Source organism: Lutra lutra, chromosome 4, assembly GCF_902655055.1.
Source record: "Lutra lutra chromosome 4, mLutLut1.2, whole genome shotgun sequence".
In the NCBI taxonomy this organism is placed as follows: domain Eukaryota; kingdom Metazoa; phylum Chordata; class Mammalia; order Carnivora; family Mustelidae; genus Lutra; species Lutra lutra.
The window spans coordinates 49,665,673-49,690,932 of NC_062281.1; the positions used below are offsets into that span (position 1 = coordinate 49,665,673).

The 25,260-nt window shown below is 37.6% G+C and overlaps 1 protein-coding gene and 1 pseudogene across 3 annotated transcripts in view; both read left to right on the forward strand.

Moving 5' to 3' along the window:
• The first annotated feature begins 262 nt into the window (after positions 1-262).
• RMDN1 (regulator of microtubule dynamics 1) overlaps positions 263-25,260 on the forward strand; it is a 51,647-nt gene continuing 26,649 nt past the window's right edge. For 2 of the 3 annotated variants that reach the window (XR_007126617.1, XM_047725806.1), the window contains exons 1-4: positions 263-620; positions 13,982-14,099; positions 22,446-22,542; positions 24,544-24,703. Coding sequence is in view for 2 of the 3 variants with exons in the window: in XM_047725806.1 (XP_047581762.1) it covers positions 384-620; positions 13,982-14,099; positions 22,446-22,542; positions 24,544-24,703 (612 nt within the window). In the remaining variant the exon portion in view is untranslated. The remainder of the gene's footprint in view (positions 621-13,981; positions 14,100-22,445; positions 22,543-24,543; positions 24,704-25,260) is intronic. The other variant, XM_047725807.1, reaches the window with a different exon arrangement.
• On the forward strand, positions 15,938-17,725 carry LOC125097787 (L-lactate dehydrogenase A-like 6A; annotated as a pseudogene).

Below are 25,260 nucleotides of genomic sequence, written 5' to 3' on the forward strand. Positions count from 1 at the left end.
TTTAAAGGCAGCAGAGAATTATAAATAATAGATCGTTTTTTTTTCTTACATACTTAAATTATCGGGTCTATCAGAGAATTTTCAGTTCTCTTCTGGTGATAAATCCTATGCCAAAGCCATGACAGGACCCACAGGGTGTGGGCAGAAACCGTACAGCATGCAAAAGGGAACAGTCCTCTGGGCGCAGGCGCGAAAGGGCGGCAAAGTCCCACCCAATCCGGTATTCCCCTCCCCGTGAACCCGTGGACCGGAAATCGTTTAGCGGAAAAGGCGGCCTGGGAGAGGGAGGTCGCGTTTTCTCGGGGAGGATTGGGGAGAATTACTCTCCGCTGCGCTCCACAGTGGCCCAAAGGGGTGAAGGGTCAGTCCGCGAGTTGTAGGTCATGGCGCTGGCCGCTCGCCTCTGGCGCTTTCTGCCTTGGGGACGTCGCATCTTTCCGGGACCTTGGCTCTCGAGGGGTGTTGCTGGCAGCCGCGGGCTGTGCTGTACTAGGCGACTCCGCGGCTCTGAGGTATCCCCGCCGACCTCCCGCTCCCCTCACTACTGGCTGGGCTCCGGCACCCTCTTGTTCAGCCTGGCTGCGCCGTATCACCATGGGGAATGTGGTGAACTGAGGAAGGTGCTCAGGGGCAGGTGTTCCTGGAGCTCCCCCGTGACTGCGACGGACGGCTCCTCTCCCTTTCGCAAGGCTATTTCTCTGAAAACTGGGGTCGGAGGAGGAATGAAGCCTCCAGCCCCTTCTTCCCCGACAGTCCGGGAATCCTGCTGGTCTTTCCTCAGTGAAAACAGAGAACTTGGCGGGGGGCGGGGGTGGAACTTGACCGCCGTGAAAATGTTTACTTTTGGCGATACTGTACAGCGCCTAAGGCTCTTAGTCTCTCAGACTTTGAAAAGTTTGTGGTGTGATTTTGAAAATTACTGCGACTTAGAAGCAGATATTTTGTACTATTTAGGTTTAAAATTTTTCATTTGAATCCTTTGTTTTATGTGCATAATGTTAAGGAAAGGATGTCGGATTATTGTCATCCTGTCAGTGAGAAGTGTTATTTTAACCACTTTTTAGAAGAGGAAACTGAAGTAAGGTTAAATGATGTATCCAAGTCACACAGCTAGAAATATCTTGGATTTGATGGCTGGTAAGATATCTACATGTATTGCATATAGTCACTGTGCTAAAAAAACAACTAGAAAAGATAGAAAAGGATAGAAAAAAATCAAGAGAGACTAGAAAAATTTTTAAGTAGTAAAACTCCACTCTAAGCCAAAGGCAGTAAAAAACATTCTTCCCTGGGGCACCTGGGTGGCTTAGTGGGTTATAGCCTCTGCCTTCTGCTTGGGTCATGATCCCAGGGATCCAGTCCGCGTAGGGCTCTCTGCTCAGCAGGGAGCCTGCTTCCTCCTCCCTCTCTGCCTACTTGTGATCTCTGTCTGTAAAATAAATAAAATCTAAAAAACAAACAAAAAAACATTCTTCCCTAAATAAATTGAATTTTGGGGGAGTTGAAACTCATATTACAGCTTTCTAGTTTTTCGTAGTAATGAGAAAGACAGCTAGAGATGAGTTTTTGGAGTTTTCGTGAGTTTTTGGAGCCCTTTTCATTTGTTTTTCTTTTTCCTAAATCTTTCTCTCAGCATAATGTTAATGAGTTGGAGATATGTTCCAGGAGTTTGTTGAGATTGGGGGGTAATGCTGAGTGGCTGAGATTTAATTTTTCTGTCCTTTTCTGTATGTAATCTGTGTTACAAAACACTTCTCTGAACGTTTATTTTTCAGCAGACTTGACTGAGTGCTTACTATGAATAAGGCTCTGTTCTAAGCTCTGGAGATACATTGAACATGAGAAACAGGAACACTTCTTCATTGATCTTACAGGTTAGAAGGAAAGGTAGTTGAGTAAATGTAATTAGTGCAAAGTGTTTGGAAAAGAGAAGCAAAGTTATATTTAACTTGATCTTGAAGGGAGGAAGGGGGAAAGTGTGAACAATTAGAGATGAGCTCTAAAGAATGATTGGAGATTAATGAGTAATGGAAGATGAGGAGAAAAGAATATTCCAGTGGAGAGAGTAGCATGATATGGGCCCTGAGCTAAGAAAAAGTGGTATTTTGGAGGACCAGAAATTATGACTGGAACCTGAAATAGGAGAATAAACAGAAAAAAACCGAGGCTGAAAAATCAGGCAAGTGCCAGTTTATTAATTATCTATTACTATATAGCAAATTATTGCACAGCTTAATGGTTTAAAACAGCAAACATAATCTCACTGTTTCTTTTGTTATCAAATCCAGGTGAGGCTTAGCTGGGTGCCTCTGGCGGAAGGTTTCTCAATTAAGGATTGAATCAGTGTTCAGCTGCTGAGGTTTCATTTGAGGGCTCAATTTAGAGGTAGAGGGAAAGTTATGCCTATAACCTCACTCATGTAGTTGTAGGCATGCCTTTGTACTCACTTGGAAGACTTCTCGAAAGGGCTGCCTTAAGACACAGCAGCTTCCCCCACGCAGGCAAGCAATCAAAGAAAACACAGGAGAGAATGAGTGTCAAAGATGGAAGTTACAGTTTTTTTATAACCTAATCTGGAAGTAATATCCCCTCACTTTTGCATATTCTGTTTCTTTAAAGAGAGCCAGTAAGTCCAGCCTACATTTAAGGGAAGGGAATTAAAGGAGTGAATATTAGAAGTACAGAAGGGAGAAATCTTTCTTTCCAGGATTCTTCCAGCTGGTTTCGGAATTAAATTGACATGAGACAAAAGGAACAAAAACCAAGTTTTATTATGTGTACATGGAGGTCCAGTAGTGAAATTGAGACCCAAAGAAATGACCAAGGCAGGCAGTTTTTATACATCTTAGACTTAATAAATTTGTGAGTAATTGGCAGGATAAAGAAAACAGATGTTTGGGAGCTTTAATTAGTAAGGAATTTTAAGCAGAATTTAGGTTGAGGTAGTAGATTTGTAACAAGGCTTGTTTCTACTGCTTTCTAGGTTTTAACGTACCTATCTCTGATGATGAGGGGGTCTTTTTACTTCTTAGTACAAGAAGGGTTTTTCATATGGGAGATTTATTTCCTGTTTTCAGGGGATCAGAAGACGGTCTCAGTGTCCTTGGACTAGCAGTTTCCCAACTAGCTTCAATTAAGAATAATCAGTATACCATTGTGGTACATTTTGGGGTAGCCTACCCTGGGACCTGACAAAAGGTAGGAATCATTTGGGGCCATTTTAATTAATATTTCTGTATATTTTTAAATTGAGATATAATTGACATGTAACATTAGTTTCAGGTGTATGACACAATGATACAACATTTGTACATATTGCCATATTTACACAGTAAGTAAACATCTGTCTCTGCAAATTTTTTTCTCCTGAAGAAAACTTTTAAGATTTACTCTCTTAGCAAATTCCAAAAATACATATAGTATTATAAACTGTATTTACCATCCTATACATTACATCCTAGGCTTTATTTTGTAACTGGAAGTTTAAACTTCTTGGTCACCTTCACCCATTTAACCAGCCCCCTTCTATACCCCCCCCTCTGGCAGCCATCAATCTGTTCTCTGTTTTTAAGTTTGGATTTTGTTTTAGATTTCACAATGAGCTCATACTGCATTTGTCTTTCTTGTCTGACATATTTCACTTAGCATAATGCCCTCAGGGTTCCTTCATGTTGTCACAGATTGCAAGATTTCATTATTTTATAATTATTTTATAATAATATATATATAATATATATATATAATAAATAAAATAAAATTAAAAAAAAGAATGAAATAAAATAATGAAAATAAAATATGTAATGCCATGCTACTGCAAATTTACTAATTCCTTTCTGATTTGGATATCTTTTTTCTTTTCCTTCCTTTTTTTAAAATCCCTAATTGCTCTAGCTAGGATTTCTAATACCATGTTGAATAAAATCGAGAATGGGCATTCTTCTGGTTGTCATTTTAGAGGAAAAACTTTTTTTTTAAGGATTTTATTTATTTGACAGACAGAGATCACTAGTAGGCAGAGAGGCAGGCAGAGAGCCTGGCTCGATTGTAAGGCCCTGGAATCATGACCTGAGTGGAAGGCAGAGGCTTTAACCCACTGAGTCACCCAGGCACCCCTTAGAAGAAAAACTTTTTGCTTTTCACCACTGAATATGATACTGCCTGTGGACTTGTCATGTATTGCCTTATTTATTTATTTATTTAAAGATTTTATTTATTCCTGGGGTGTCTGGGTGGCTGGCTCAGTCATTAAGCATCTGCCTTCAGCTCAGGTCATGATCCCAGGATCCTGGGATCCAGCCCCACATTGGCCTCCCCACTCAGGAGGAAGCCTGCTTCCCACACTCCCCCTGCTTGTGTTCTCTCTCTCACTCTCTCTCTCTCTTAAATAAATAAATAAAATCTTAAATGAGATACCCACATATTTTAAAAAAAAGATTTTATTTATTCTTTAGACAAAGAGAGCAGGAAGTAGTGGCAGGCAGAGGGAGAGAGAGAAGCAGGCTCCCCGCTGAGCCAGGAGCCATATGCAGGATGCAGGGCTCATCCCATATTATGTTGAGATATGTTCCCTCTGTATCCACTTTATTGAGAATTTTATCATGAATGGATATTGAATTTTTGTCAGGTGTTTTTTTCTGTATCTATTGAGATGGTCATGTGATTTGGGGCCTTCATTTTGTTGTGTCACCTTGATTGGCTTGCAGATTTTTGAATCATCCTTGTAGAACCTTTGAATAAATCCCACTTGATTGTGATGTATGGTATTTTTAATGGATTTTTTTTTTTTTTAAGATTTTATCTATGTATTTGACAGAGAGACACAGTGAGAGGGAACACAAGCAGGGGGAGTGGGAGAGGGAGAAGCAGGCTTCCCACGTGGCAGGGAGCCCAATGTGGGGCTCCATCCCAGAACCCAGGGATCATGACCTGAGCTGAAGGCAGACACTTAACGACTGAGCCACCCATGCACCCCTCAATGGATTCTTAAAAAATTTAATTCTAGTGTAGTTAACATAACAGTGTTCTATTCATTTCAGGTGTACAATACAGTGATTCAGCAATTTCATGTATTACTAAGTGCTTAGAGAGATTAAGTGTACCCTTAATCCCCTTCACCTATTTCACCCATCCCTCCAGCCACCTCTCCTCTGTTGAGGAAAACCATCTGTTTTTTTTTTTGTTGTTGTTCATTTGTGTTGTTTCTTAAATTCCACATATGAGTGAAATCATATGGTATTTGTGTTTCTTTGACTTATTCTGTCTATATACTGCATCTTTGTTATTTGTTCGTCTATGAATGGACTCTTGGGTTGCTTCCTTATTTTGGCTATTGTAAATAATGCTGCAGTAAACATACATGTGCATTTATTCTTTTGAATTAGTGTTTTCATATTCTTTGGGTAAATACCCAGTAGTGTGATAGCTGGATCCTAGGGTAATTCCATTTAAAAATTTTTGAGGAGGGGCGCTTGGGTGGTTCAATTGGTTAAGCATCTGCCTTCGGCTCAAGTCATGATCTCAGGATCCTGTGATACAGCCCCGCATCTGGCTCCCTGCTCTCCAGGGAGCCTGCTTCTCCCTCTTCCTCTGCCTGCCACTTCCCCTGCTTGTGCTCTCTGTCAAATGAATAAATAAAATCTAAAAAATAATTTTTTTTTTTTTTTTGAGGAAACCCATACTGTTTCTCACAGTGGTTGTACCAGTTTACATTCCCACGAAGAGTACATGAGAGTTCCTTTTTCTCCACATCCTTGCCAAGACCTGTTGCTGCTTGTGTTTTTTATTTTAGCCATTCTGATAGATGTGCAGTGGTATCTCATTGTGTTTTTGATTTGCATTTTCCTGATGGTGAGTGATGTTGAGCATCTTTTCATGTATCATGTTGGCCATCTGTATGTTTTCTTTGGAGAAATGTCTGTTCATGTCTTCTGTCCGTTTTTAAATTGAATTATTTGTTTTTTGGGTGTTGAGTTATATAACTTCTTCATATATTTTGGATACTAACCCTTTATCAGATGTGTCATTGAAAAATATCTTCTCCCATTCAATAGGGTTTTTTTTTAGTTTTGTCAGTGGTTTCCTTTGCTATGCAAAAGTTTTTATTTTGATGTAGTGCCAACAGTTTATTTTTGCTTTTGTTTACCTTGCCTCAGGAGACATATCAAGAAAAACATTGTTAAAACCAGTGTCAGAGAAATCACTGCCTGTGCTGTCTTCTAAGATTTTTTATGGTTTCAGGTCTCACATTAGGTCCTCAGTCCATTTTGAGGTTCTCCCCACCCCCCGCGCTGGTATGGTGTAAGAAAATGGTCCGGTTTCGTTCTTTTGCATGTAGCTGTCCAGTTTTCCCAATATCATTTGTTGAAGACGACTGTCTTTTTCCCATTGCTTATTCTTGCCTCCTTTGTCATAGATTAATTAACCATGTAATTGTGGTTTATTTTTGGGTTCTCTATTCTGTTCCATTGACATATGTGTCTCTTTTTCTGCCAGTACCATAGTCTTTTATTTACGATAGCTTTGTCACATATTCTGAAATTTTGAATTGTGATACCTCCAGTTTTGTTTTGTTTTCAAGATTGCTTTGGCTGTCTGGGGTCTTTTGTGGTTCCATCCAAATTTTAGGATTGTTTTGGGGGCGCCTGGGTATCTCAGTAGGTTAAGTGACTGCCTTCGGCTCAGGTTATGATCTGAAGGCCCTGGGAGCAAGTCCCACACCCGGCTTCCTGCTCAGTGGGGAGTCTGCTTCTCCCTCTTCTACTTTCCCTGCTTGTGCTCTCTCTCTCTCTCTCTGATAAATAAAGTCTTAAAAAAATTTAGGATGGCTTTTTCTAGTTCTGGGAAGAATACTATTGATATTTTTGTTAGGGATTGCATTAAATCCATAGCTTGCTTGCCGTAGTATGGGCATTTTAACAATGTATCTTTCAGTCCATGAGCATGGAATGTCTTTCCATTTGTTTGTGTTTTCTTCAGTTTCTTTCATCAGTGTTTTATGGTTTTCAGAGTACAGGTCTTTTACCTTATTGGTTAAGTTTATTTCTAGGTATTTATTTTTGGTGCAATTGGTAAATGGGAGTGTTCTTCCTTTCTCTTTCTGCTGCTTCATTTTTAGTGTGTAAAAGAGCAACAGATTTCTATACATTGATTTTGTATCTTGTGACTTTACTGAATTCACATATCACTTCTGGTAGCTTTTTTGTTGGAGCTTTAGGTTTAGCTTTAGCTTTTATTTACTACATATAGTAGTCTGTTACCTGCAATGAGTAAGTTTTTACTTCTTCCTTACCGATTTGGATGTCTTTTATTCCTTTCTTTTTTCTGATCGGTGTGGCTAGGACTTCCAGTACTATACTGAATAAATGTGGTAAGAGTGGACATCCTGTTCTTGTTTCTGACCTTAGCGGACAAGCTCTGAATTTTGCTCCATTGAGTAATGATATTAGCTGTGCAATATATGGCCTTTATTATGTTGAGGTATGTTCCCTCTATACCTACTTTGTTGAGGGCTTTTATCATGAATGAATGTTATACTTTGTCAGATGCTTTTTTTCTGCATCCTGTTGAAATGATCATAGTTTTTATCCTTCCTCTTATTGATGTGATGTATCATGTTGGTTGATTTGTGAATATTGAATCACCCTTGCATCCCTACATGAATTTCACTTGATCGTGGTGAATGATTATTTTTAATGTATTTTGGATTTAGATTGCTAATTTATTTTTATTTATTTATTTATTTTAAAGATTTTATTTATTTATTTGACAGAGAGAGATCACAAGTAGGCAGAGAGGCAGGCAGAGAGAGAGGGAAGCAGGCTCCTTGCAGAGCAGAGAGCCCGATGTGGGGCTTGATCCCAGGACCCTGAGATCATGACCTGAGCCGAAGGCAGAGGCTTTAACCCACTGAGCCACCCAGGCGCCCCTAGATTGCTAATTAAAAAAAATTTTTTTTAAAGAATTTATTTATTTATTTGACTGAGAGAGATAAAGTGAGAGAGGGAACACAAGCAGGGGGAATGGGAGAGGGAGAGGGAGAAGCAGGCTTCCTGCAGTAGGGAGCCCAGTGTGGGGCTCAATCCCAGGACCCTGTGATCATGACCTGAGACGAAGGCAGACACCCAACGACTGAGCCACCCATGCGCCGCTGGATTGCTAATATTTTTTTTTTTTAAGATTTTATTTATTTATTTGACAGAGAGAAATCACAAGTAAGCAGAGAGGCAGGCAGAGAGAGAGGAGGAAGCAGGCTCCCTGCTGAGCAGAAAGTCCGATGTGGGGCTCGAACCCAGGACCTGGGATCATGACCTGAGCCGAAGGCAGCGGCTTAACCCACTGAGCCACCCAGGCGCCCCTGGATTGCTAATATTTTGTTGAGGATTTTTGCATCTGTGTTAAAAAGGTATTACCCCCCCCCCGCCCCCCGCCCAAAAAAAAGGTATTACCCTGGAGTACTCTTTGGTAGTGTCTTTATCTGGTTTGGTATCAGGGGAATAATGCTGGCTTCATGGAATGAATTGGAAGCTTTCCTTTCTCTTCTGTTTTTTGGAAAAATTTGAGAAGAATAAGTATTAACTCTTCTAAATGTTGATTAGAATTCACCAATGAAGCATCTGGTCTTGGACTTCTGTATTTTGGGAGTTTTTTGATTAGTGATTCAGTTTCATTGCTGGTAATCCGTCTTCAGACTTTCTGTTTCATCCCATTTTGGGGAGATTATATACATTTCTTCTGGGTTGTCCAGTTTGTTGGCATGATTTTTCATAATATTCTTTTATAACCCTTTGTATTTCTGAGATGTCAGTTATTTCTCTTCTTTAGTTTCTGATTTTGACTCCCTGCTCTCTCTCAACGAATCTACGAGTTTCTCAGTTTTGTTGATCTTTCAGAGAACCAGCTCCTGGTTTCATTGATCTATTCAATTGTTTTTTTACTTTCTACATAATTTATTTCTGCTTTAATGTTTACTGTTTCCTTCCTTCTGCTGGATTTGGGTTTTGTTGTTTCTTGTTTTTCTAGCTCCTTAAGATGTAAGATTAGGTTTTTTACTTGAGATTTTTCTTGTTTTTTGAGGTAGGTCTGTATTGCTATAAACTTCCCTCTTAGAATTGCTTTTGCTGAATCCCAAAGATTTTGAACTGTTGTGTTTTCATTTTCATTTGTCCCCATGTATTTTTTAATTTTTTCTTTGATTCCCTGGTTGACTCTTTTATTGTTATAGCACATTATTCGTGCTACTTCATGTATTCGTGCTCTTTTCCAGATATTGTGTGTGTGTGTGTGTGTGTGTGTGTGTGTGTTCCAAAAAGATGCGTGGTATGGCTTGTCTTTTTTGGGGTTTCTTTCAGAGGAAATTGTTTGGCATGTAGCTGCAATTTGGTGTCTCCGTGAGAGGATGGATGTTCAGGATACTCCTACATTGCGGTCTTGAACCAAACCCATTACGGGCCATTTTAAAGTCTGCTTACTTGAACCAGATTCAGAAAACCTTATAAACAATGTTAAGTATTTCTGATTTTTATTCTAAAGATTATAGGAAACCACAAAAAAGTTTTAAACAGGGAAATCAATTGATCAAAATGATGTTAAAAAAATAACTTTGTCTAGGGTCAAGAATGGATGGGTTAGAGTGGATGCTATAGACCAGATAAGCGATGATTAGTATAGTACAGTGAGAAATCTGGTGATTTGAACTTTAATGGTTATCATGGAAATGGAAATAAGTGGATGCATTCAAAGTACGTTAAGGATGTAAGCTTAGTGAACCTAAAAAATAGCTTTGATGTGGGAGTTCAAAGGAAAGAGTCAAGGAAGATCTCAAGTTTCTGGCTAGAGCAGTAGGATGGATGGTGATGCTCTTTACTGGAATAGGGCTATAGAAGCAGTTGGGGTGGGGTGGCAAAGAGGGAGATGAGATGTTTTGGGCTATGTTTTGGTCTAGTTATAGTGACCGATAAGATAGCTAAGTTGACATATAGCATAGATAGTAGTTGGATAGGTCTGGTGTTTACCTTCTGAGGTCTGAGCTGGAGATCCAGATTCAGGGGTCATTAACATATGATTGTAAATGAGAACATGGTAGATGTTAAAAGTACTTTATAGTAAGACTAGAAGAAGGCCAAGTACCTACCATGGGGGAATTCCAATATTTAAGAGAAGGAGGAGCTGACAGAAAATTAGGAGGAAAACTGGGAGATGGTAGGGACACATTCCTTTCCGTCTAGTGATGAGTTTGTATTTTGGAATTCCTTCTAACTTGAACTTAGTATAATTAGTGTTGAAGAAAAGTCTTATCTAAGAGATAGCCTCTTTGGTTCAACAAATACTTTTTGAGAATTTTTATGTGAAAGGCATTGTCAGGTATTGAAGGTGCAAAGTAAAATGGCACATTCAAGCTGTCTCAGACAGTTTCACAAGTTGTTAGTATCTTCAGGGGTCACTGAGTCCTGATTATTTTAATTGGTTTTTTAGTTCCGAAACATGATTTTTATCTGTTTTCTCACAGATGAGCAGAAAGCTGCTTTACATAACTAAATTAGTCAGAGCCCCACTGGAAAACTGTCACTTTATTAATTTACAGTAAGAAATACAAATGTCAGCTGCCCAACAGTGAATTTTCTCCACTCTCAGAAAGCCACAATATTGTTGAGCATAATACCAGCAAGGGAGTTGAACACCATGAATGTGTAGTTTTCTCAAGCTATAATAGTCTATGCAAACTTTTCATACATGTGATATACCTGCCATAAAAATAGGGAACCAGGGGCATCTGGGTGGCTCAGTGGGTTAAGCCTCTGCCTTCAGCCCAGGTCATGATCTCGTCATGGTCCTGGGATGGAGCCCTCATCGGGCTTTCTGCTCAGCAGGGAGCCTGCTGCCCCTCCTATCTCTGTCTATTGCTCTGCCTACTTGTGATCTCTCTCCCTCTGTCAAATAAATAAAATCTTTTAAAAAAGTAGGGAATCAGGAAACTTACTGATGATATCTTTAGTCTTTTTCTTTTAAGTACCAGCACCATAGATCCACATCTCCAAACCCTCTGCTCCTAAACCCATCTCGCTTCTCTTTGGTAAATATGAATAAACTCAAAAAATTAAATGTTAAAATTGTGATTATGTCAAATTCAGTTTTCCTGTTTTGCTGTTGATTTGTTTTGAATCCAGTTGTGTGTAATATCTTGAATATTCATGCGCAAGAAAGTAAAGCACTCAGCAAATTGGAATATGTTGGATTCCTCATTCCTATCCTCGATCCTTATGAAAAGTTAAAATATGGGTCAGATATAAGTCCTGTGAGAGAGTCAAGAATGGCTACAAGGTTTTTGGTTTGCTTCTTTGTTTTTTTAACCTAATAGAGGAAAGAGTTGCTTTTTAACATGAAAGGGAGAGTTGTGAGGTGGGTAAAGTTGAGGGAAATAGTACCTGTTTTGGCTAATAAATGTGAGATACTTGTGCTTCATGTGGAGATAGATGTTGATTAAGCTGCTGGATATATAATTCTGAAGTTTAGAGGAGTCACCCAGGCTTCATATTACATTTGTCAGTTTTTGGCACACTGATGCTATTTAAAGACAAAATCACCAAAATGATAGAAGTAGAAAAAAGAAGGTCTGGGGACAAAGCCCAAAACACACCTGGCTAGGGAGGAACCAACCAAAGAAAAGCAGCAGCTGTTGAAACCAGAGAAAATGAATGATAGTAGTGTTCCAAAAGCCAAGTGAAAAGTGTTTCAAGAGTGAGACAACCAGCAAGTGCTGAGGAAAGGGGCTGGATGTATTACAGAGAAGCTTGAGGATGAGGGGGGAGGTGTTTACAGATATCTTTTATCTTGATTGTGGTGATAGTGATGGTTTCATGGGTTTATATGCATGCCTTAATGAATTGTACATGTTATGTATATACAATTTATAGTATGTCCTTATATGTCAATAAAACTTTTATTTTTTTTAAAGATTTTATTTTATTTGAAAAAGAGGGGTGCACAGGTGGGGGGAGGGGCAGAGGGCATGGGGGAAGCAGACACCCTTGCTGAGCAGAGAGTCCAATGCAATGCTGGATCCCAGCACCCTGGGATCATGACCTGAGTCAAAGGCAGAGGCTTAACCGACAGCCACCCAGGTGCCCCTCCATAAAGATGTTTTAAAAAAATTAAACATCCAGGGGCAATTTGGTGGCTCAGTCAGTTAAGCATCTGCCTTCAGGTCATGATCCTGGAGTCCCTGCATCAAGCTGTGCATCATATTTCCAGCTTCTCCCTCTGCCCCTTCCCCTGTTCATGCTCTCTTACTGCCTCTCACATAAGTAAATAAAATCTTAAAAAAAAATTAAACTTCCGGGCGCCTGGGTGGCTCAGTGGGTTAAGCCACTGCCTTCGGCTCAGGTCATGATCTCAGGGTCCTGGGATCGAGTCCCGCATCGGGTTCTCTGCTCAGCAGGGAGCCTGCTTCCCTCTTTCTCTCTCTCTGCCTGCCTCTCTGTCTACTTGTGATCTCTCTCTGTCAAATAAATAAATAAAATCTTAAAAAAAAAAAGAAGACACTGTTCTCTTTTGAAAAAAAAAATTAAACTTCCATTCATAACTTAAAAAAAAAAAGGACGTGATTAGCTGTCAAATACTGTTGATAGGTCAAGGAAGCTGAGAATTCAGAATTGACTATAGGAGTCCTTGATTACCTTAACTGGAATACCATGAGTGGGTGTTGTGGGGATAAAAGTGATTTGTGTGAGTCCGAGAGAGAAAGTGGAGACAGAGTACTGATAACTTTTTAAAAGTTTTGCTGAAAAGAGAAGTTAGAAATGAGACTACAGGGAGGAGTGAATTCAAGAGGAAGCTCTTTGTTTTTAAAGGAGAAATAATGACTTATAAAGATAGTATAGCTTGTTTTTATATCAGTGGGAATGAATCAACAGAAAGGGAGAAAGGTTACTATCTTGTGAAAGAGAACAAACTGTTGTAGGAAAGAATTGGTAGAGTGCTATCTGTATACTCCTTTGCCATTGGTCTTGAGAATTCTGGCCATAATACTGAAAATTAATTTACGAGTCTGTTTGGATATGCTCTTTATTTTATTCATGGTTTATTTCAAAACTGTGGGTTTTGAAGATATCTTTAAATCCATGTACATTTTTATATGTAGTAATCACCATATTTGATATTTTTCATCTTGTCTAGTCTTAGGATTGGTACTTAATGTATATTAGTATCTCATATTTTATATCATAGTTATAATATCCATGTCTCCTCAAATAAAACGCAGATCTTGTAGTCCAGCACTTAGCATGACTGTTATTTTTAGATAAATTACTATTGTTAGCCTTAGCCATTGTTAAGAATCTTTTCTTAAGAGTATGCTCTCCCTCTAATGTAACTATGTGAAATAGTTTTTTTGTTTTTTATATTATTTTTATTAATATATAATGTATTATTTGCCCCAGGGGTACAGGTTTGTGAATCATCAGGCTTACACATTTCACAGCACTCACCATAGCACATACCCTCCCCAATGTCCATAACTCAACTACCCTCTCCTTACAACGCCCCCCCCCCCCCCCCCCCCCCCCCCCCGCCCAGCAACCCTCAGTTTGTTTTGTGAGATTAAGAATCTCTTATGGATGTCTCCCTCCTGATCCCATCTTGTTTCATTTTTTCCTTCCCTACCCCCCACAACCTCCCACCCTGCCTCTCAAATTCCTCTTATCAGAGAGATCATATGATAATTGTTTTTCTCTGATTGACTTATTTCACTCAGCATAATACTCTCTAGTTCCATCCACATCGTTGCAAATGGCAAGATTTGTGAAATAGTTTTAGTGAAGAATTTGATGAAGTACATTTTGAGCTTCCAATATTCTATTTAGGATTGATTGCTTTAGGGGTAGAAGAAAGTTGTAATTTTTTTTTAATTGATGTAATTTTTGCTTAAGGTAGCTGTTCCTTCAACATTTTGCTTTTGATTTAATTCTGACCATAATTGTTTCCACAGGTGATGGGAAATCTAGGAGCTTTCAAAAGAAGCCTTTTATTCTCAGCTTTACCTTATTTGGGTTTTGAAGCATACCAAGTATTTTCCCAGGCTGTTATGGTTCATGCCACAGCCAAAGGTAAGCCTAAGCTAAATATATGTACTACTTAGAGTTAATTATGTTTGTTATATTTTGTTAGTAACTTTGAGTTATTTTTGAATAATGAAACTTTGTTCTAATATTTCTGCTTTTCTCTCTATTCATCGAGTCTGATTTTATATATATGTATTATATATATTATATCTGTATGTTTATATCTGTGTGAATATATATATGTGTGTGTATTTGTAATTTCTTACAGCAACTACAGCTCCTTCAGTGGGAAATACTCTTTTATTTATTTATTTATAAAGATTTTATTTATTTGACAGAGAGAGACACAGCAAGAGAGGGAACAGAAGCAGCGGGAGTGGGAGAGGGAGCCTGATGCAGGGCTTGATCCCAGGATCCTGGGGTCATGACCTGAGCCGAAGGCAGACGCTTAACGACTGAGCCACCCAGGTGCCCTGGAAATACTCTTTTAATACTTTGTAGTTTTATGGGACCTTTGGACTAAGAATGTTTTTTACATTTATAAGGGGTTGAGGGATTGGGAGAGAGGGATATAACATGGAGATTATATCTATATCTGGCCCTTATGACACAATAATTCTTTTGTTTCCTTAATTCCAAGGTATTACACTCTTCTTGATATACTTAAGAAAGGCCCAATTACTTTGAGGTAAAAGTATTTTCTAGTATTACTATTTTTTTTTTTTACAAACAAAATGCAGTTTAGTATTAAATATCAAGTAACTGATTGAAAAATAGAAAAACTCTATCAGATTTCTTATTTGATATACTTTAGGTAAGTACATAACAAGACTTGCCATATTTAAAAGACATTAATTAAACCAGTTGTGTGTGTTGACAGAGGCAAAATTTTAGTATATTAGAGAAAAATTTTTAATTTATGTATCAAGCTTTTTTGTTTTTTATAGTCCCCACCTTTTAATCATTAAGAAGTGATTGGGGGAAGAAGCAGAGATTTTGTTTTGAATAGATGTTCTTATTAAAGTTGTAATAGATGAATATGAGAATATTAGGTAAAAACTGCTAGTCATTGATTTCAATTTCCCATGATTATTCTTGTCTTTAAAAGAGCAGATAAGGGGTGCCTGGATGGCTCATTTGGTTAAGTGACTGCCTTTAGTTTAGGTCATGATCCCAGATCAAGTTCCATATCAGGCTCCCTGCTCTGCAGAGAGCCTACTTCTCCCTCTGCCTCTTTCTCTGTTTCTGATGAATAAAAAAATAAAATAAAATCTTAAAAAAAAAAAAAGAGCAGATAATTGACAATTGTTTTTGTTTTATCTTTCCTTTTTTTTAACATATAATTTTTATGATGGATAAAGTAGAGGACTTGGTTCCCTAGAGTTTTCACCTAACTTCAGTTCTCACAGCAACCTTGTAAAGTAGTAAGGACAAACTGTATTATGACGCGATAATAATTTTTTAAAATGTATCCCTGAGAGATGTGCCCAGTGGTTGCTGTTATAATATTTTTCTCTGTGTGTTTGTGTGTGTTCCATCTTAGGTGTTTTTGATTTGTTTTATTTTTGTTTTTCTGTCTGTTATTTATTTATTTATTTATTTTTTATTTTTTATTTTTTTATAAACTCTGTAGCCAACATGGGCTGGAACTCAGGACCTGGAGATCAAGAGTCAGGACCTCTACTGACTGAGCTAGCCAGGTTCCACGCATTATAGTATTAACTTTTTTTTCCAATAAATTTTTTTTAAGATTTTATTTATTTATTTGACAGAGAGATCACAAGTAGGCAGAGAGGCAGGCAGAGAGAGATGGGGGAAGGAGGCTCCCCGCTGATCAGAGAGCCTGATGTGGAGCTCGATTCGAAGACCCTGAGACCATGACCTGAACTGAAGGCAGAGGCTTAACCCATTGAGCCACCCAGGTGCCCCTATAGTATTAACTTTTGAAAGAGAAGTTCACAGTTTAACTTCTTCAAAGTCAAAGTGTCAGAGCAGAGATTAGTACTCTAATCTTTTTTTTTTTTTTGGCCTGTCACACTTAATTTCAATGTGCTTTAGCACCCTTTCTGTACAGAAATGAGTACAAAGATGTAAAATATGGCACTTTGAAAAGCAAAGCTGAAGTTAACTTTAGCTTTTAATGGTGATAGTCCATTTTTTCAAAAGTGCTTTTATTTAAAATCACTGCAGTTTCAGTAAATTAAAAAACATTTTAAGGTGTTGGACCCTTGTGGGGGACTGCACGAACTGGGAGTGGGCTTGAGAACTGGGTGTGATCCCACAGTGGCATTCCGCGCTGGGTACAGCAGTCCTAGCTGGGGTGGGGAGGTAGTGCGTTAAACTTTCAGCTGTTTCCTTACTTTGCACTTCAGAGAACTTTGATGTGGCTTTCCTCCATTCCCTTCCTTCACCTCTTGAGCCAGCTGCTATGAGCTGGGCTGGGGGAGTCCTGCAGGCAAGCTGCAGACTAGGCCCTGTAGGAGCAAATGTCTTTTGCCTAGGGATGGTTTTGCGTCCCTGCCAGGTGGCATGCACCCCCCCTAAGGGACAGTAGGTCCTTCATCCCTGTCTCCAAAATGGGAACTGTCAGGTGTGAATTTACTAAGAATTTAACTTCAGAGGAGACCATTTATCACAGTAAGATCTCTACTATAGGAACTGGATCAGTTGGCATAGCATGTGCTATCAGCATCTTATTAAAAGGCTTGAGTGATGACTTGCCTTTGTGGATGCTGATAAAGGCAAAACGAAGGGTGAGACAGTGGATCTTCAACATGGTAGCTCTTTCATGAAAATGCCATATATTGTTTCCAGCAAAGATTACCATGTCACTGCAAACTCCAACCTAGTGATTATGACAGCAGGTGCACGCCCAGGAAAAGGAGAAACATGCCTTGATGTAGTTAAGAGAAATGTGTCCATCTTTAAATTAATGATTTCCAACATTACCTGGTATAGTCCCCAGTGCAAAATGATAGTTGTTTCCAATCCAGTGGATATCTTAACGTATCTTGGAAATTGAGTGCAGTTCCCCAAAACCGTATTATTGGAAGTGGCCGTAATCTGGACACTGTCCGTTTCCATTTCTTTATTGGGCAAAGACTTAGTTTCCACTCAGAAAGCATGGATCCTTGGAGAACATGGAGACTTGGGTGTACATGTGTGGAGTGGAGTTAACATTGCTGGTATCCCCTTGAAGGAACTGAATTCAAATATAGGAACAGATAAAGATCCTGATGACTGGGAAAATGTCCACAGAGAAGTGATAACCTGTGGTTGTGAGATGGTTAAAATAAAAGGTTATATTAATTGGGCTGTTTGCCTCACTGTAGCTGACTTAATGGGAAACATTTTGAAGAATCTTAGGAGAGTGCATCCAGTTTCCACTATAACGAAAGGCCTCTATGAAATAAATGAAGTGTTTGTCAGTGTTCCTTGTATCCTGGGAGGGAATGGTATTGCAAACCTTAATAAGATAAAGCTGACCCCTGAAGAGGAATCTGTTTGAGAAAGAGTGCAGAAAAACTTTGGGAAATTTAGAAAGAGAACAAGCTTTAAAGTTGTTTAGAGCTACCATCCTGAAGTTATTAAAGGAGAGATAGTAGTTGTAGGATTGTATATCAAACTTTTGATTGATTGATTGATTTGACAGACAGAGATCACAAGTAAGCAGAGAGGCAGGTGGTCGGGGGGAGCAGGCTCCCTGCTGAGCAGAGAGCCCAATGTGGGTCTTGATCCCCAGGACCCTGAGATCATGACCTGAGCTGAAGGCAGAGGCTTAACCCACTGAGCCACCCAAGCACCCCTGTATATCAAACTTCTGAATGAACTTGAATTCGTGTGTGTGTGTGTGTATGGTTGCTATTTGGTCTAGAAGAATGATGTATGTGTTTAGTGTGTTACGGAAATTCTGGTTCTTTTCAGCCAGTATATGCTAATTCTTTCATTCTGGCTGGCGCATATATATATATATGTATATATATATATATATATACACACATATATATATATATATTCATTTATATGCTTTTAAAAAAAATTATAACTTCCTCTACAAATGTAAAAGTAAAAGTTTATACAAACAATTCTAAATGTTAGTTCCAGTCCTAACTCCAGATGAAACCTTGATTTGAACTTAAAAAAATAACATTTTAATATTCCAAGGTATAACTTATTCTGAAAACTAAACTGGCTTTATTATAGATTTTAAGGAAAATTGTCTTATATTACAGAATCCTTCCTGTGTTTTCAAGCATATTTTGAGCACTTAGAAAGTAGATGCAAAGAACAGAGTATGGATTTTGATTTAGCTTGCTTTGATTTTTCTTTAGCTTTGTTTTCTTAAATAAAATGTCACTATAATTAGTTGATTGGCATGTCCATTATAATTTGTGCGGCTAGGCCAAAGCCCTTGAAAAAACATTAGTTATTGATAAAATATGGAGATCAGATTCTTTTAAACTTGGAAAATGATCCATGTTTCTGTAAAACTATAATTTCATCGGTCCTTACAAGTTTTACTTTGGCTTATATCTCTCCTATTTGCTATACTTTGTATTTTTTAGGAAATGGTCTTCAGATAATTTTGCTCATCAAAACTGCTTCCTTCTCTTTAGGGATGTTTCATTCTCATTGAGGCCAATTAAAACATTTTTTCCTCCTTCATTTATTGGGATACAATCGTATTCTGAATCATTTTTAACAATTAAGGGCATATACATATTTTTATTTTTAGCCAAGTTCAGCAAGGTTGCTGGAGTCAAGACAAACTAGGTTTTAGGATTTTTTTTTTTTTTTTGGTTAAACATTTGTTTATTTGATAGAGGAACACAAGTAGGGGGAGTGGCAGGCAGAAGGAGAGGAGGGGAGAAGCAGACTCTACTGCTGAGCAGGGAGCCCGGTATGGGGCTCTATCCCAGGACCCAGAGATCATGACCTGAGCCAAAGGCACCCACTTAACTGACTGAGCGACCCAGGTGCCTCAAGGACATATGTATGTTTTGACATTTCAGTTGGTTGGGGTTGTGGGACTCTTAAAATGGTAACGTCTGTATTTACCACAGGATAGGGCATATACCTACTTATCAGCCATAATTGAAAAATTCCAGTAGGAAGTTTTTTATTATTTCTTTAAAATAGATAAAATATAAAGCCCTTCAAGGTATGCCACTACAGTCACAGTACTCGTGTGCGTGTGTGTGAAAGTTCACTTGTAAAATGCCTAAAAGATAAATCAAGTGGCCCATCTTAAGTAAAGGTTCTTCATATAGTCACTTCAATTGGCTCTTTTCATACACTTTCATTGATTCCACTTTGATCAGTCTACAGACCCGGGGTGAGTGCTCCTTCTTCTGTATTCCTTTATTAACTACTACAGGGCGTCTCAAGAGGTGCTGCTTCCAGTGCTCCTGAGAAACAGTATTGTTGGTCTGAAAATTTGCCGTAAATTTTGATTATGTTGTTGCTACTTAGAGCCTTCTAGCATCAGAGAAAAATCAAGTATCTGAAGAATCTAGATGTTCATTTTCTACTTTATAATTTCTTATAGGGAGAAGTTCCCAGAAATAGAACAGTTTTGCTTACTTTGAGGAGTATTTTTTTGTCCAGATACATCTCATGTGGCTGAGAGTACACAGAGCAAGAAAACAAGTAGACCAAAGTTCACTAACTCATGTCATATTAATGACATTTTTAAAAATTCTGAGAATTACGATCTTGGGCATATTCATTTTAGGCTAAATTTAGATTTTGTACAGATGAATTAATGTCTCCGTTCATCTTGGGATATTCATTGTTACATTTACTTTAAAAGTTTAGTCCATTTTAACAGTATGGTCTCTTTATGTCAGTAACATAGCTTATTTTTAAATATTTTCAGGAAAAGTACAGAATATTAAACAAGTAAAAAAAACCCCATACAGCTGATTTGCAGATATGAGTGGTCTACATGCTCCCATCTAGTACCTATGTGAGTTTGTAGTATCAGAGCAAGTGCATTTTTTCCTGGTAAGTTGCACACTGTATGATTTTTGAAATTTCTATTTAAGAATCAAGGAAAAAAACCACATATTTAAAGCATAGATATTACAGCTTATGGTACTATGCTGTATAATAAAAAATAGATAAGTGATTTAAGATGTTAAGGAATAGTATACACGAAAAGGATTTAAACTATTTTAAATTATTCACTTAATTTCTATATTTTTCTTTTAATTACGTGGGTGATGAGATACAGCATTCCTAGATCATTTTAAGGACAGTAATCTCTATCAGTCTTCTCAGAAAGTCTGAGAAGAGTCAATGGATAGAATTAAATGTGACTTTGTTATTTACACATACCATGTATACATTCAAATATGCCACATCAGTATATTTAATATTGTATAAGCTTTCTGTCACAGCAGCTGTCATAAATTACCACAAACTTAATAACTTAGAACAACATAAATTTATTATCTTACAGTTCTGTAGTTCTGAAGTCCAAAGTGGGTCCCACTGGATTAAAATCCACAAGTTGGCAAGGCTGTGTTCCAGGCTGTAGGGGAGAATCTTTTTCCTTGTTTTCAGTTTCTAGAGGTTTTCCACATTCCTTAGCTGAAGACCCATTTCCTCCATATTCCAGGCCAGTAATCATTTCACTCTGGCCTTGTTTTCATTGTTATACCTCCTCTGACTTCCTTCTTCTGCCTTCCTCTTCCACTTTGAAGGCCTCTTGTGATTATATTAGGCCCCCTGGCTAATCCCCAGGATCATTTCCTGTTTTAAGGTTAGCTGATGAATAGCCTTAATTCTAGTTACAAACTTAATTCCCCTTTCCCCTGTAACCTGTATGCTTTCACATGTTCTAGGGGTTAAGATGTAGACATTTTAGGGCCATTATTCTACCTACCACAAATACTGATGAAGAATGCTAAGATTACTGTTTTCTCTTTTTAAGAATCTTTGGGTTTGGGGCATCTGGCTGGCTCAGTTGGTGTAGAGCATGCAACTCTTGGTCTCTGGGTTGTAAGTTTGGCCCCAGGTTGAGTGTAGAGATAACTTAAAAAAATAAAATCTTAAAAAAAAAATCTTTGGGTTGTTATAACCTTAATTTGGAGAACCAGCCACTGATAAAAATGTAAAATGAAATGGAAGCAAACCTAAGAAAATCAACCAGCCATATGAATATTGAACTATGACACCTAACCAGATTGAAGTAGGATTAAAGAAGAATTTGTTGTTGTCGTTTTATTTTTATTTTTTTAAGATTTTATTTATTTATTCATGAGAGAAAGAGAGGCAGAGGGAGAAGCAGGCTCCCTGCAGATCAGGAAGCCCAATGTTGGACTCAGTCTTAGGACCCTGGGATCATGACCTGAGCCGAAGGCAGATGCTTAACTGACTGAGCCATCCAGGCGCCCTGTCATTTAATTTCTTTAAACTAGTTTTATAATTACATTATGATGTTAACTTAGTAAAACGTACTTCATTTTGTTGTTTAAAATTCAGAAGATTTTTTTTTTCTGATCTAGGCTTTAATTTTTCAAAACTTAAATTCAACCTGAAATATGCTGTTAGAGCATTACATTGCCTTAAACAAAATGTTTTATGTATTTTGTAGTAATGTATAAATAAGTTAATGAGTTGGAGCAGAGTGCTAGTGAGGTAATTTCAGATGCTCTGTGTAATTAAATTAATCTAAGTTTTTGATGACAAATTTTTCTTTAAAGATTTTACTTATTTGAGTGAGAGAGTGGGAGAGTGCCTGCATGAGTGGGGAGGGGGGAAGGGAATTGAGGGAGAGGGGAGAAGCAGACTCCCCACTGAGCAGGGAGCACAACCATGACAACATGGGGCCTGATCCCAGAACCCTGAAATCATGACCTGAGCCAAAGGCAACCACTTAACCAACTGAACCACGCAGGCACCCCTCAATGATAAATTTGACTCTTTTTCCATAATACTGATAAGTTAGGTCATAAAGAGAAATCTAGTGAAACAGTATGGTGTAGTCCCTGCAAATTAATAATTTTCAGTGCTGGAAATGGATGTTATATCTCGTTATTTTCTGCAATGGATGACACTTAGCAACAACAACAAAGAGGTTGTGTGGAGGGTAAGGGTACCATAAATTCCTCACAAGAAATTGCATCTTCATTTTTGAAAACATATCATATTTGGTTAGTTCCACAATAAGTTTTCTAATTTTTTTAATTTTTGTGGTTTCAATAAGTCACTTATTGTGACAACTTCATCTTTATCTCTACTACACTTACACGTCTAGATTCGTCAGAATTTCTGATCCTTATTTTTATATCTAATTTCTTTTGCTTATATATGAAAATGTTTCTTAGATTTGTTGCCATTTGGCTTGGGAAAGCCTACTTTATTGTGTCTTTGTTCCATTTTTAGTCTTCAGAGTTGAAGAAATTCTTGAGCAAGCAGACTATCTATATGAGAGTGGAGAAACAGAAAAACTTTATCAGTTGCTGACCCAATACAAGGAAAGGTAGGCAATGTATGATAAGCCTGGGTTTGCAGTTTCCTCAAAATCTATGTTATTTAACAATTAAAATGATTCCTGGTGCTTGAAATTTTTATAATTTTTGAAGTTTTTACTGCAAAATTTTTAGAGTTTAATTTATAGTATGTTTCTTACAATAAATGATTCACAAGTGCCACATGTATCTCATCGATTTAGAAAAAGTGACTCTCCTTACTCATTTTTTCCATTTTGTTATTTTGCTTTGGATCATATGAGGTAGTTGTTGAATATATGGTTATCTATAATGTATATTTCTCATTTTTTAAGTTAATTTCTTATTGACATAAGATGTAAATGAATTAGGATGTTTGTATGGCATCATTGTATAGTATGTGTGTATCACTCTAGAAGCAGTTTTTTAGAGAAACTAAAAATACCTTTTTTTTCTATTTTTAGTATTAGATTACATGGTATATAGATTTAGTATATAGATTACATTAGTCCAGAGTATCAGTTCTTGGGAAAAGCTGTCAGTTTTTGGGAAAATGTAGGTGGAAGGAGATTCTGCCCGATAAAATAGGCTTAATAAGGCTAAATTGGCATTTCCAGACCACAAATCTACCTAATCCTAAACTAAAAATGTTGTCATTTTCAGCTACCTTTCTTAGATTCCTAAGATCAGTTCTCTCTTCATGACCCATCAATTTTGCTTTTTTTTTTTTTTTTTAAAGATTTTATTTATTTATTTGACAGAGAGAAATCACAAGTAAGCAGAGAGGCAGGCTGAGAGAGAGGAGGAAGCAGGCTCTCTGCTGAGCAGAAAGCCCGATGTGGGGCTCGAACCCAGGACCTGGGATCATGACCTGAGCCGAAGGCAGCGGCTTAACCCACTGAGCCACCCAGGCGCCCCTCAATTTTGCTTCTTAAATGTCTATAGATCCACTTTTTCTTCTCCATTTTCCCCTTAGTTACTTGTAGTGTCATGTTTGGCATTTTATAGACAGTTCAGTAATTACTTGAAAAGTAAGTTGTAAGATAGTTACTCCATCTTTATTTAATTATAAATACACTATTGCTACCTTTAGTTTCAAAATTTTATGTGAATACCGTTTTTTTGTTAAATATATAATGGGCTTAAAGGCAAACATTTAATAAAAAGGATAAAAAGGAGTTTTAATGTTTTTAAAAATATTTCTAACTCTTAATTGTGATTACTATTTTATTTATTAACCATTTCTTATTTTATATAAGTATATTCCTATGGAAATTCTTCAATGAGTCTAGTGCCCTTCAAATATTTCCATGCATCATGGCATGGATGACACATTCAAACATAAGATTTATTTTGAGATTCTGTTATATTCAATCATTTATTTATTAACACATAATTACCATACACCTATTATGTGCCAGTTACTATATTTGGGGCTAGGGATATAGCAGTTTTGTTTTGTAGAGCATGACCTGCTCTCCAAAGTTTGTGGATTTTATGGTACTATCTGAGCCAGTTAGTGAGTTGTCTGAAGTGTCTCAAGCCTTAAGTTATATGTTGAATTTTGTAGTGCAAATATTTAAAGAATTCATTCTAAGGAAGTTAGTATTTTATTTATTTATTTAGAGATTTTATTTATTCATTTGAGAGAGAGTGAGAGTGAGAGAGCACAAGCAGGGGTTGGGGAGCAGCAGCAGAAGAGGGAGAAGCAGGGAGTCTGCATCCCAGGACCCTGGGATTATGATCTGAGCCGAAGGCAGATGTTTAACTGACTGAGCCACCCGGGTGCCCCAGGAAGTTAGTATTTTAGATGATATAGGAGAGTTAATATTTATGTATAATACTGGATATTTTGTAGGAAATTTTAGCAAATAAAGTTTTTATGTGAAAATACAACATTATGAATAATGGCTTTTGATACTGCTATATCCTCACTGACCTGAAAGACCGTTACATGTATTCATTAGTGATGTGACTTTTAACAGTTTTTAAATATGAGCTAAAATGGTTATCTTATATTTATTTCAAATTAGTGAAGATGCAGAGTTACTGTGGCGATTGGCACGGGCATCACGTGATATAGCTCAGCTTAGTGGGACCTCAGAAGAGGAGAAAAAACTCCTGATTTATGAAGCCCTAGAGTATGCAAAAAGAGCACTAGAAAAAAATGAATCCAGTTTTGCAGCTCATAAGGTGAGGGGCTTAAAGTAATGCAGCTGTTACCATGTGAGAGGTAGGTACATTGGTCTATGCTTACTTATTATTCCTAATTTACAGAGGAAAGAAAATCTATTTTAAAGAAATTTATCTTTATAACATATTTTCAAAAGGAAGGAATTTTTTTTCTTTGTATTCTTGAACATTTATTATAACTTCATTAGTGTGTTGATAAATTACTTTTGTGAATGCTTATTTTTAAACGAAAGTGTTAGTTGTTTCATGAATTGCCTATGTCTTTATTCCTTGTAATATAAGGATTTAACAAATGTTTACTCATTTTCCTTACATTATATATTTCCTTACATTATATATTTTGTATATTTTATATACAAATATACAATGTGTCAAGAAGAGAGTTGTCCGTCTCAGAACCTTGATTCCCCTTCAGCCAGAGCAAAAGGTGACTGCTTCATAGGCTTGTGGCTACAAGTAGGACCCTGCAGTGGCCATCAGATCCCCTGTGGGGATTTCAGAGACACTGAAGGAGGAAGGAGGAGGACTCTTGTCTGCACCGCTCTAGACAGTTCTCC